This window comes from Aegilops tauschii, chromosome 5 (assembly GCF_002575655.3).
Source record: "Aegilops tauschii subsp. strangulata cultivar AL8/78 chromosome 5, Aet v6.0, whole genome shotgun sequence".
Lineage (NCBI taxonomy): Eukaryota > Viridiplantae > Streptophyta > Magnoliopsida > Poales > Poaceae > Aegilops > Aegilops tauschii.
This window is the reverse complement of record NC_053039.3, coordinates 320,842,883-320,856,080: the sequence shown is the minus strand read 5'-3', so window position 1 is coordinate 320,856,080 and position 13,198 is coordinate 320,842,883. Positions and strand designations below refer to the sequence as shown.

General features: G+C 48.8%; 1 protein-coding gene across 1 annotated transcript; it reads right to left on the bottom strand.

Moving 5' to 3' along the window:
* Positions 1-9,941: 9,941 nt before the first annotated feature.
* Positions 9,942-12,441, bottom strand: LOC109780335 (subtilisin-like protease SBT1.7). The gene has a single exon (XM_020338931.4). The coding sequence runs from the start codon at positions 12,421-12,423 to the stop codon at positions 10,114-10,116; it is 2,310 nt and encodes a 769-aa protein (XP_020194520.1). The 5' UTR covers positions 12,424-12,441; the 3' UTR covers positions 9,942-10,113.
* Positions 12,442-13,198: the final 757 nt, after the last annotated feature.

Below are 13,198 nucleotides of genomic sequence, written 5' to 3'. Positions count from 1 at the left end.
TCACGCTCGACCTTTCGGTCTCCGTGTTCCGAGGCCATATCTGCATATGTTAGGCTCGTCAAGTTTAACCTGAGTATTCTGCGTGTGCAACTGTTTTGCACCCGTTGTATTTGAACGTAGAGCCTATCACACCCGATCATCACGTGGTGTCTCAGCACGAAGAACTTTCGCAACGGTGCATACTCAGGGATAACACTTTTATCTTGAAATTTTAGTGAGAGATCATCTTATAATGCTACCGTCAATCAAAGCAAGATAAGATGCATAAAAGATAAACATCACATGCAATCAATATAAGTGATATGATATGGCCATCATCATCTTGTGCTTGTGATCTCCATCTCCGAAGCACCGTCATGATCACCATCGTCACCGGCGCGACACCTTGATCTCCATCAAAGTATCGTTGTCGTCTCGCCAACTATTGCTTTTACGACTATCGCTACCGCTTAGTGATAAAGTAAAACAATTACATGGCGATTGCATTGCATACAATAAAGCGACAACCATATGGCTCCTGCCAGTTGCCGATAACTCGGTTACAAAACATGATCATCTCATACAATAAAATATAGCATCATGTCTTGACCATATCACATCACAACATGCCCTGCAAAAACAAGTTAGACGTCCTCTACTTTGTTGTTGCAAGTTTTACGTGGCTGCTACGGGCTTAGCAAGAACCGTTCTTACCTACGCATCAAAACCACAACGATAGTTTGTCAAGTTGGTGCTGTTTTAACCTTCGCAAGGACCGGGCGTAGCCACACTCGGTTCCACTAAAGTGAGAGAGACAGACACCCACCAGTCACCTTTAAGCAACGAGTGCTCGCAACGGTGAAACCAGTCTCGCGTAAGCGTACGCGTAATGTCGGTCCGGGCCGCTTCATCTCACAATACCGCCGAACCAAAGTATGACATGCTGGTAAGCAGTATGACTTATATCGCCCACAACTCACTTGTGTTCTACTCGTGCATATAACATCAACGCGTAAAACCTGGCTCAGATGCCACTGTTGGGGAACGTAGTAATTTCAAAAAATTTCCTACTAACACGCAAGATCATGGTGATGCATAGCAACAAGAGGGGAGAGTGTTGTCCACGTACCCTCGTAGACCGAAAGCGGAAGCGTTAACACAACGCGGTTGATGTAGTCGTACGTCTTCACGATCCGACCGATCAAGTACCGAACACACGGCACCTCCGAGTTCAGCACACGTTCAGCTCGATGACGTCCCTCGAACTCCGATCCAGCCGAGTGTTGAGGGAGAGTTTCGTCAGCACGACGGCGTGGTGACGATGATGATGTTCTACCGACGCAGGGCTTCGCCTAAGCACTGCTACGATATTATCGAGGTGTGATATGGTGGAGGGGGGCACCGCACACGGCTAAAAGATCGTTGATCAATTGTGTGTCAAGAGGTGCCCCCTGCCCCCGTATATAAAGGAGCAAGGGGGAGGCCGCCGGCCAAGGAGGAGAGGCGCGCCAGGAGGAGTCCTACTCCTACCGGGAGTAGGACTCCCCCCTTTCCATGTTGGACTAGGAGAGGAAGGGGGAAAAGGTGGAGGGGAGGAAGGAAGGGGGGGCGCCGCCCCCCTCTCCTTGTCCTATTCGGACTGGGGGGGAGGGGCGCGCGGCCCTGCCCTGGCCTCCTCTCCTCTCTTCCACCTAGGCCCAATAAGGCCCATTAAGTTACCGGGGGGTTCCGGTAACCTCCCGGTACTCCGGAAAAATCCCGATTTCATCCGGAACACTTCCGATGTCCAAACATAGGCTTCCAATATATCAATCTCTATGTCTCGACCATTTCGAGACTCCTCGTCATGTCCGTGATCACATCCGGTACTCCGAACAACCTTCGGTACATCAAAACATATAAACTCATACTATCACTGTCATCGTAACGTTAAGCGTGCGGACCCTACGGGTTTGAGAACTATGTAGACATGACTGAGACACCTCTCCGGTCAATAACCAATAGCGGAACCTGGATGCTCATATTGGTTCCCACATATTCTACGAAGATCTTTATCGGTCAGACCGCATAACAACATACGTTGTTCCCTTTGTCATCGGTATGTTACTTGCCCGAGATTCGATCGTCGGTATCTCGATACCTAGTTCAATCTCGTTACCGGCAAGTCTCTTTACTCGTTCCGTAATACATCATCCCGCAACTAACTCATTAGTCACAATGCTTCCAAGGCTTATAGTGATGTGTATTACTGAGTGGGCCCAGAGATACCTCTCCGACAATCGGGGTGACAAATCCTAATCTCGAAATACGCCAACCCAACAAGTACCTTTGGAGACACCTGTAGAGCACCTTTATAATCACCCAGTTACGTTGTGACGTTTGGTAGCACACAAAGTGTTCCTCCGGTAAACGGGAGTTGCATAATCTCATAGTCATAGGAACATGTATAAGTCATGAAGAAAGCAATAGCAACATACTAAACGATCGAGTGCTAAGCTAACGGAATGGGTCAATTCAATCACATCATTCTCCTAATGATGTGATCCCGTTAATCAAATGACAACTCATGTCTATGGCTAGGAAACATAACCATCTTTGATCAACGAGCTTGTCAAGTAGAGGCATACTAGTGACACTCTGTTTGTCTATGTATTCACACATGTATTATGTTTCCGGTTAATACAATTATAGCATGAATAATAAACATTTATGATGATATAAGGAAATAAATAATAACTTATTATTGCCTCTAGGGCATATTTCCTTCACGTCGCGCGCCGGGAGAGGATGGCTTCGTCGTCCGCGACTGGTGGGCAGAAGGGTGTCGGCTCCCTGTCACCCAAAACGGCAAGGGCTTGACTGGCAGAAGCACTCGGGAAGCTGGAGATCACCGAGGAGGAAGCCACGCCTCTGGTTATTGACGATCGCGACAAGGGCGGACAACCAAAGTGGGCACTGGCGGGGAAGGTTATACCGCAACACCCTCCATATGCAAACCATCACTAATGCCCTCAGGCCAGCATGGGGTAACCCTAAAGGTTTGATTTTTCCGATCTGTTGGGTTGAACATGTTTGTGGCAGAATTCTCCACCCAGCGGTACTACGATTGCGTGTGGGAGGGCTCGCCGTGGCATGTTAGCAAACATGTCGTAATCTTATCAGAATTCGATGAATGTATGAGACCTTCAGAACTCAAATTCAATCATCTACAAGTGTGGATTAGAGTTGTCAATTTACCATTCAACCTCCGTAATGATGCATGGGGACAGGCAATAGCTAAGCAAATTGACAAACAAGCGACTGGAATCACCTTTGATCATGCGGGTGGCTTCCTGAGGATACGGGTTACGCTGCATGTAACCAAACCCTTGAGGAGATGGGTCTTCATCGAGTCAGCGAGACGTGGGAGCACTGATGAGTATGATATACAGTATGAGAACATCCCACGTTTTTGCTTCTCATGTGGCCGGTTAGGCCACTCAGATCTAATATGTCCGACGCCGGGAGCACGTGATGCCAATGGTGATCTCCCCTTTGGTAAGGGCCTCCGGCCGCCGGAAGAATGCAGACGTGCTGCATCCAGTGAGGGCTCGAACAAAGAGCAGTTTTCTGCTAAAGGTACTAAGCAAGACACTACATAGTCGAGTACAGCGAAGGAGAAAGGTACAGAAGTTAACTCCCCGGTAAAGAAGAACCCACATAAACACAAGGGAGGTGATGGAGATACCAAGCAAGTGTATAGGCGAGTTGAGCTGCCACGTCTGACCAATGGAACAGAGGGTGATGGGCAGCAACTTGTTCTTCGAGATGGTCCTGTAACGCAGGCGACCAAAACAGAAGATGACGACACTTTGGAAAGAGATAGCAAGAAGAAAAAACCTACACCTAAGAATTCTGGGACTTCGGCGGCGGCTGCGAAGCAGCCCTGCCCGTCCCAATGAATTGCATGAGCTAGAACTATCGAGGGCTTGGGAACCCTGAGATAGTTCGGGAGCTTCGCAAAATTGTGAAGCAGGAAGGTCCCGCCCTTCTTTTTGTCATGGAGACGAAGATAAGGGGTAAACGTGTGGAAAATTTGCGACCTCTTTTGGGGTTTGCAGGGAGCCTTGCTGTTAATAGTGATGGCTTGAGTGGTGACATTGGCCTGTTCTGGTTAGAGGACATTCATGTTGAACTGAAGAACTACAGTCAAGCACATATTGATGTGATAGTCAGGAGGAAAGAGCAAGATAAAAAATCTTGGCGGTTCACAGGGTTTTACGGGGAACCTCATTTAGAAAACAGATTTCAGAGTTGGGGGTTCTTGCGTACGTTGCACGGGGTACATCATGATGGATGGCTTTGCATGGGGGATTTTAATGAGACGATGTATGGGGAGGAACACTTTAGTGAACACCCCAGACCAGAATGGCAAATGCGAGCCTTCCGCGAGGTCGTAGATTATTGCTCATTCCAAGATTTGGGATGGAGAGGAGTCCCTTTTACTTGGGATAATAGACAATAGGGCAGTTCAAATGTTAAAGCTCGTCTCGATAGGGCGGTAGCCAATAGTGATTTCTTGCAATTGTTTGAATATACAAGTGTGAAGCACATCAGCTCAACTACTTCGGACCACTACTATGTCCTAGCGGAGTTGAGAACAACTGAGCCTAGTAGGTGGCCTGCTAGCCGGCGCCCATTTAGGTATGAAAATGTTTGGCAGTCCCATTCGCAATATGACCAGTTGGTTATGAATGCATGGCAAATAGGTGCTAGCCAAAATGGGTTGGAGGGAGTAATGGCCGCACTTACTTCAGTCCAAAAAACTCTTGGCTCATGTGGTGACCGTGAGTTCGGAAGCATGGCAAAGAAAGTTAAAAAACTGCAGAAAAATCTCGAGCGTCTAAGGGCGCAATCGATTGGCACAGGTCCATCAGCGGATGAACTGTCAGTTGCATCTCAGCTCAAAGAGGCACTTCGACAGGAGGAAATCTGGATCAAACAACGGTCCAGGGTCTCATACATTCGAGCCGGGGATAGAAATACTCAGTTTTTCCATGCCTGTGCTTCGAAACGTCGTAGAATGAATAGAATTACTTCATTAGAACAGAATGATGGGCGGATATGTGATGATCCAGAGGAAGTAAAGTCTGAAATTCTCAATTTCTATCAAGACCTGTACCTCTCCCAAGGCTACAGAGATATGACTGAATTATTACAGTTTGTTCCGACCCGGGTAACTGAAGCTATGAATGAATCACTTGCGCAGTATTTTACTGCAGAGGAGGTCAATGCAGCACTATTCCAAGTAGCCCCGTCCAAGCCACTGGGCGTCAATGGTTTCAATGTCGGGTTCTTCCAACGACACTGGACATTTTCGGCGGAGATATCACCATGGCCATTTTGGACTTTTTGAATGGTGGAGAACTACCTGCTGGGTTGAATGACACGGCCATTACTCTAATACCCAAGGTACGAAATCCACAGAAAATTTCTCAGTATCGCCCTATTGCTCTCTGTCCGGTACTATATAAAATTGCAGCAAAGGAAATCACTAATAGACTACGAGGTCTAATGGATGAGATAATAGGGGCTGAGCAGAGCGCCTTTGTACCAGGGCATTTGATCACTAACAACATCTTGGTGGCCTATGAGAGTATACATGCTATGAGGAAGCGGAAGAAATGTAAAGAAAGCAACATGTGCTGTTAAGCTAGATATGTTAAAAGCATATTACCATGTAGAGTGGCATTATCTGGAAGCAATGATGATGTTTATTCGTTTGATAATGAAGTGTGTCTCGTCATTAAGGTTTTCTGTCAAGGTGAATGGCATGCTCCTTCCATTTTTACACCTTCCAAAGGTCTTCGGGAAGGGGACCCAGTGTCCCCCTTTCTCTTCCTAATTTGTGCCGATGGTTTTACCTCACTGATGAACAATTTTGGTGGCGCACACATTGATCGCGGTATTCGCGTGAGTGTCAGATCACCCTAGGTCAATCATCTGCTGTTCGCGGATGATAGCCTCATCTTTCTTGGTGCGCAGTTGGCAAGTGCAGACAGATTGAATGAAATTCTACGTATATATGCGGAGTGCTCAGGCCAAGCTGTGAACAAAGAGAAGAGTTCTATCTATTTTATTCCGAATGCAACCCAACCTATGCGTGAAGCTATGAAACAAAAATTGTGTATACTTGTGGAAGCTTTCATGGAAAGGTACCTCGGCCTACCAACGGCAGTAGGAAGGATCACTAGTGAGTCATTTGATCATAGTGGTGAGAGGAGCTGAGGAAACATGCAGGGGTGGGCGGAGCGGAATCTTGCATGTGCAAGGAGGGAGGTCTTGCTAAAATCAGTAATCCAAGCAATTCTGACCTACAGTATGACTTGTTTTCAGCTTACGAAGAAAGTTTGCAAGCATTTAACTTCGTCTATGGCGCGATTCTGGTGGAGCAGTTCTATAGACAGGTGATCCTTGCATTGGCTGTCGTGGGAGAGATTGTCCGCACCAAAAATACAAGGCGGGGTGGGATTCAAAGAATTTCGAAATTTTAATTTGGCTCTGCTCGGCAAGCATGGTTGGCGCTTTCTCACCCATCCAGAGTCACTATGCTCACGAGTTTTGCAAGGTAAATATTTCTCGGATGGTGACTTCATGCGAGCGCATGCTCCTTTGTCGGCATCGGCAACCTGGAAGGCAATTATTGCGGGCCGTCAAGCTTTGGAGCTGGGGCTCGTTAAACGGGTGGGCAGTAGCCAAACCATCTCTGTATGGAATGATCGGTGGATACCCACTACGCCAACACTCAAGCCAATGGGACGGCAGGGCAATGATCCAATTGACCTGGTCTCTGATCTAATTGATTCTCATACGGGAACATGGGATGTTGAACTAGTAAGAAGGAACTGTCTCGCACCGGATGCCGAGGCAATTCTGAATATTCCTATTCGGGCAGGAGGTGGAGAGGATTCCTTAGCTTGGGCTCTAGAGAGATCTGGCGATTACTCTGTGAAATCGGCCTATCGCGCTCTTGTGACTCGGAACGAGCAACATGCTCTAGAGGAAGGGACGATAGCGGAAACTTCATCGGTACAGAAACAAGTATGGACAGCTCTCTGGAAGCTCAAAGTTATCCCGAAAGTTCGGGTCTTCTGGTGGCGAGCACTAAGGGGAATTCTCCCTGACTACGCTACCATGCGATATCGACATATCAGAACAAATTCTCTTTGTGACCTTTGCAAAGCTACAGAAGAGAATTTGATGCATGCTCTTGTCCATTGTTCCCGTGCAAAAAGTTTTTGGAACGCGGAAAGGAAATCTTGGGTTTGAAACTACCCCGTTTGCATCCAGAGACTTGGACACGAGATCTTATTGTTGACAGTATGTTAAACGAATCAGATAGATGCAAGATAATAAATATTATGCATACAATCTGGAGTTCACGAAACCGATGGACCCATGATGAGGAAGGGTACAGTCCTGCACATGCAATCAAGCAAGCGAGAGATGATCTGACCTTGTTAGAACTACCTAAAACTCATCATGTTGCCCGAGTTAATCAGTGTTGGCGTCCACCTGATCTTGGCTGGGTGAAAGTCAACACCGATGGAGCTATTGACACTCAGGCACAAGTGGGAGGAGCGGGAGGTATGGCTCACTCCCATCTTTCTTTCATGGGTGCATGGAGCAAACCCTTGCCTGGGGTTATAGACCCTTTTATCGCTGAAATGCAAGCAATGCGAGAGGGTGTATTTTTTGCCCAACTCAGAGGATACTCGCATGTTGTCATGGAGGTTGATTGTTTAGAGGTTGTCAACCTTTGGTTCTCGCATCACAACACCAGATCATTGTTGGCGCCTATCTTTGATGAAATTAGGGACAAAGCTTTAAGTTTCGCTTCTTTTACGGTTCAGCATAGTTCCAGGGATGCTAATGGCCCTGCGGATCTTTGTGCTAAACGAGCTACTACTTTAGCAGTGTCAGAATGCTGGTTGGACAGCTGTCCTTCCTTCCTTGTAAGCAGCCTCTTGGCTGATTGTAACCGTACCTCTCTAATGCAATAAAGTCCTAAGTTTCGCGTAAAAAAAAGGTTGTTTCCTATAGATCGTTCGGATCACGGGATCAGAGGACCCTGATTACGGTCGTTCCCTTGATCCCTTCCTTCTTTTGCGGTTTTGCCTATTCGTCTTCGAGTTCAATAGTTCCACGAGGCTTCCTCACGAACGAGAACGACTACGCCAGGTACGACCTCATCTCCTCGCGCCCTCTGACCTCCCCTGTACTGTTCTAGTGTTCTTCCTATTTCTTTTCTAATCTGAATTCTCGAATCTCGATCGATTGAACCAGGAGAATTGTCGCATTGTCCGGCGCTCGAATCATTGGGCACAAAATAAAATTATGGCCAGATTAGATTAGAGAGAAGGTACTCCCTAGATTTTCTGTAATTTATCTAATATCTACATAGCTTTTATCCTAATTATAGAAGCTAATTGTTCCTTTTAATGTCAGCACCATCATGTCAGGCTCAGGTCGGAAATATCCATCCAGCAGTGGTAAAAGAAAAAGGAAGAATGAGGTAGAGGAGATGAAAGGGTAATTGAGACGTTCTCTTCGTAAATATTTTAAGAAAGATACAAGCACTTCAAGAAATCCAGACGAATTAGCGATGACCAAACTAATGCTACTCAAGGAGATAATTGTCCTACTCCAAGAGAAGACGATGCTGCCATCAACATAGATTATACCAATGTGAGTGATCCTGAGCACATATTTAATTCATCTACGCCAAAATCTGCTAGTGTTGATGAGGAGCCAGTTATTACTATGGACATTTATTATACAAGCAATTCGGGTAATCTTGATAATAAAGTGTGGGACATATTAGTGTATAAGGGGCATGAAAGGGACGGACCTCTCCTTTGGATGAAAATTCATGACATTTTTTGTGTAGCCATTACTCAAGAAAAATGAGCAATGGAGAGGTCCATGAAAGATAATGTTTATTTTTTTCTGAACACATGAATAAGGTGTTTTTGGACGCACTTGACTGTTTTTGTGATATAGAAAATGGTTAATTTTTAAGGTATTGTGTAATACATTATTTGATATGCACACAGATTTAATTTGGATCGATGCACTTGACTGCTTTTGTATACACAATTTACATCAAGTTATGTTGATTACTATATTAAACATTTATACTAAGGGCCCCGAAGGGCCTCGGATTATAGTTTCACCCGGGCCCCTGAAATCTCAGGACTGGCCCTGAGAAAACATAAGAGGATTTCCGCAAAAATGCCAATGAGGTACCACCAGAAGCACTGTGTGCTTTATTATTAAATTAAAATTAAATTATTAGGGGTAGATAGGTGTTGATACTTTCTAATATGACGCTGTTAGCTATTTTCAAATCTGCTTCTCTCCAAGTAGCATTTCTCCCGATACAATACGACGGCAGATGATGCGCGGAAGCAACACCATTCTGTTTAGACGTACTCCCCCGGTCCTTTTTACTCTGCATATAAGAATTGTCTGAAGTCAAACTTCATAAAGTTTGACCATATTTATATGAAAAAATATCAACATCTACCATGCTAAAGTTATACAATATGAAAATTTAAGTCAACACGCATCTATTGATATTGATTTCACATTGTGCATGTTGGCATTTTTTTCTATAAAGTTGGTCAAACTTTACGAGGCTTGACTTCAGACAAATCTTATATACGAACTAAAAAGGACCGGAGGGAGTATGACGTATAGTACCATCCATGATAGAAGTACATCTCAAGTATTCTAACCTAGCCAAACATGAATGCATCACCAAGGAAATATGCATGGTCAGCCACTGAGAGAGCCATGCAAATTGCATATGCGGGTCTACGGATTAAAACTATGTAGTAGTATGTATGATTCCATTCCATGAAGTTGGACGACGAATCGACGATCCATACGAAAATAGATGCAATTGGACAGGAGAAAAATAACATGCTGATTATTCCTTTCTCCTCATCACAAGTTCACCACAATGAAATGCTGATTCTTCTTCTTCTTCATTACAGATCAACTCTCAAGTCTCAAGTATCACAATATTACTCTCTCAGAGTTCAGGCAGTCAGACTCACTCTCAGAGTTCCGCCCTCTACATGCATGGCATCAGTTGTCCCATTTGAAGGCGACGGGGCTCCTGACCCGGTGCTTCCTGTTCTCCCAGGCGATGTGGCCGAACTCCCACGTGCCGGCCGGCCTCGCCTTCGCCTCCGCCTCGCTGCTGAACTGCACGCTGTAGCTCCTCTTCTCCTTCGGCCACCTGAACTCCAACGTCGCCGGCGTCACGGTCACCTTCACCCCGTCGGGCGCCGCGACCGTCACGTTGTAGCTCTCGGGGCGCGCCGACACCAAGGTCAACGTCCGCGTCAGTGTGCGGACGCGGGTGCGGCCGTCGAACACCACCACGAACGACGGGTAGTTGAGGTTGGCCACGCCGCCGGGGATCGTCCTCGCGCACTTGCTCAGCTCCGGCACGAACATCCGCATCTGCTCCACCGTGTAGTTGAGTGTGCAGAGGAAGTCGACGTAGTCCTGCGTGCCGGCGTCGTACACCAGGCCCGGGTCCATGGCGAGCCGCGGGAGCACGAGCCCGGCCCCGGCCGCCAGCGGCGTCGCGCCCATGACGACGGCGCCGATGGCACTGCTGCTGTCCACGATGTCCCTGCCGTCCTTGTCGAGCGGGCCGGCGGTCGTCATCAGCGCCGAACGGATCATGGCCGGCGTCCAGTCGCCGTGCCGCTTCTTGATCAGGGCCGCCACGCCGGCCACGTGCGGGCACGCCATCGACGTCCCGGAGAGGATGTTGTACTCCACTCTCCGGGGGTCCATCTCGGAGTGAGATGGCGAGGCGGCACCTGACCAGGCGGCGAGGATGTTCACTCCCGGCGCGATGACGTCAGGCTTCAGGATCTCGGGGACAATCGGGTTAGGGCCCCGCGAGGAGAAGCCCGCCACCATCGGCGCCCTGTTCTCGCCGGTGACCGTGTCGCAGGTGAAGTTGAAGGACGCCACCGGGTACGCCACGGACGACATGTAATCGGCCAGCTTCTTGCCGCCGGCGGAGCTGAGCAGGAGACCGGGAAGGGGGAAGGGTTGGGCCATTACCGTGTCCCAGAACCGTTCCGTATTATCGACGGAAATTATCCCGGCTCCGCCGGCTCTCTCCACGTCAAAGCCAGCCGAAGCTCCTGCATCCTGGGAGCACACCACGACCTTGCCCATGACCTTGTCGGGCGTCAGATCATACTCTCCGCAGGAGGTGCGCACTAGCGGGATCATGCCCGCGCCCTGGGACTGGGAGAACGGGATGTTGTACAGGGACTGCCCGGTGAGCACCACCCCGTTGCCGAGCGTGAGCGTCGCCGGGAACACCCGGTCCGTGGTGGCGGCGCCGACGGTGGTCACCCACGGGGCCACGTTGGATACGGTTGGCGCTGTCGGGCCTTTATTGCCGCCCGCCAGGACGACGAAGACGCCTCTCCGCTCAGCGCCGAACGTGGCGACGGAGAGGAGGTCGTTGTAGAAGGGCTCCACGGGGTATGCGATGGACATGGAGAGGAGGTCCACGCCGTCGGTCACCGCGGCGTCGATCGCCGCGACAACGTCTGAGGTAAAGCATCCTCGGTTGCACGCCCTGTACATGGCGATCCTTGCCATGCGCGCCACGCCGCTCGCTCTCCCGCCCGCGAACTGGAAGAGATCGGCCGAGGGGACCTCGGAGCCTGCAGCCGTTGACGCCACGTGCGTTCCGTGCCCAGCGATGTCCCTCGGGCTCGGATCGGTTAGGAGGCCACCGGCCTCTAGCTCGACCGTGACGAAGGACTTGGCGCCGACGAGCTTGTTGTTGCACAAGCTGGCGTTGAATCCCGGGACGTCCACGCACTTGCCCCTCCAGGTGGACCTGACGGGGCTGAGCCCGGCGTCGTTGAAGCTGGCGCGCTCCGGCCAGATGCCGGTGTCGACGAAGCCGATGATGACGCCGTCGCCGAACTCCGCGTCGGGCCACGCGCCAAAGTCATCGTGGAGGCCCATGAACCACGGCGACCTCGTGGTCTGGGTGTGGTACACCCTGTCCTTGTACACGCTGGACACGCCGGGGACGGTCGCCATGCGCTGGGCCTCGCCGTCCGTGAGACGTGCCGCAAAACCGTGCATCACTGTGCCGTAGGTGTAGCGGATGCGGTTGGAGTTCTTGCCCGCCATGGACGCGTACCAACGCTCGAGGGTGTCAAACTTGGACGGCTTGGCGAGGTGGTTGGCGAGGACGATGTAGGTGTGCGAGGTCGAAGGATGAGGCTGCTTGTGCTCCTCGGCAATGGCGTTCTTGGGTTTCTGGGTGACGGAGGAGTGGGTGGACTGGACAAGGAGGAGAAGTAGCAGGGAGCAGCGCAAGAGGATGGAGATCATGGAAGCCATTGTCAACAATTGTGTGTGAGTGAGGTTGTGGTTGCACTGGGAGTGGTGGATTTTATAGAGCTTGAGCAGCTCAGTGTGACGCTACCGGACAAGACGTGCATGCGTGTTCAGCAGGACAAATGCATCGCCATGATAAATTATTGCATCCCACACCTGTCAGTCTCATCAAATTTCTATCTTAGTTTGAAGCTTGCATTACCATGTTTAGCCCTAAATATATCATCATACACGGTGGCTCGGCTACAGTGGATGGTACTAAATGTGGCTTTCTTCTAGGCTAATCCTTGGCTAGTGGAAGCTAAATGCAGCCTTGAAACAAAACTATTGAGCTTTGTTTTGTCAGGAACAGTTGTTGATTGATTTTTGGGGTCCACCACCTAGTTGAATCAACGGTAAGATTAAAACATACCTCTTTGACTTACATGGCATGATGGTCACGTTTAAAACTAAATTGATTTAATAATCGATTTATCCACGTAGAAAGAAGTGCATATTTCAACCCGCAACTTTTGCTCTAGTCTCTTTTTTGGGTAAACTTTTGACCCAATCTAATTTACAACCTCCAATATCAATACCGCTTACATTATAACCTGAACTCTTAAAATCATTCAACCCTCCCCTCCCTATTGACCGGTTTTGACCCATTGACCATCCATCATGCCCAATGCAGTATTAACAAAAAAAGATTATGTGGCCTACATCAATTGCATATCCAAGGACTAATATAGCCTAGACATGAGGAGAGGGGGGAGGGAGGTGGTGGAATATATTGTCC

Excerpts from the sequence above, each read along its gene's own strand:
- LOC109780335 (XM_020338931.4), bottom strand. The coding sequence starts at position 12,423 with ATGGCTTCCATGATCTCCATCCTCTTGCGCTGCTCCCTGCTACTTCTC.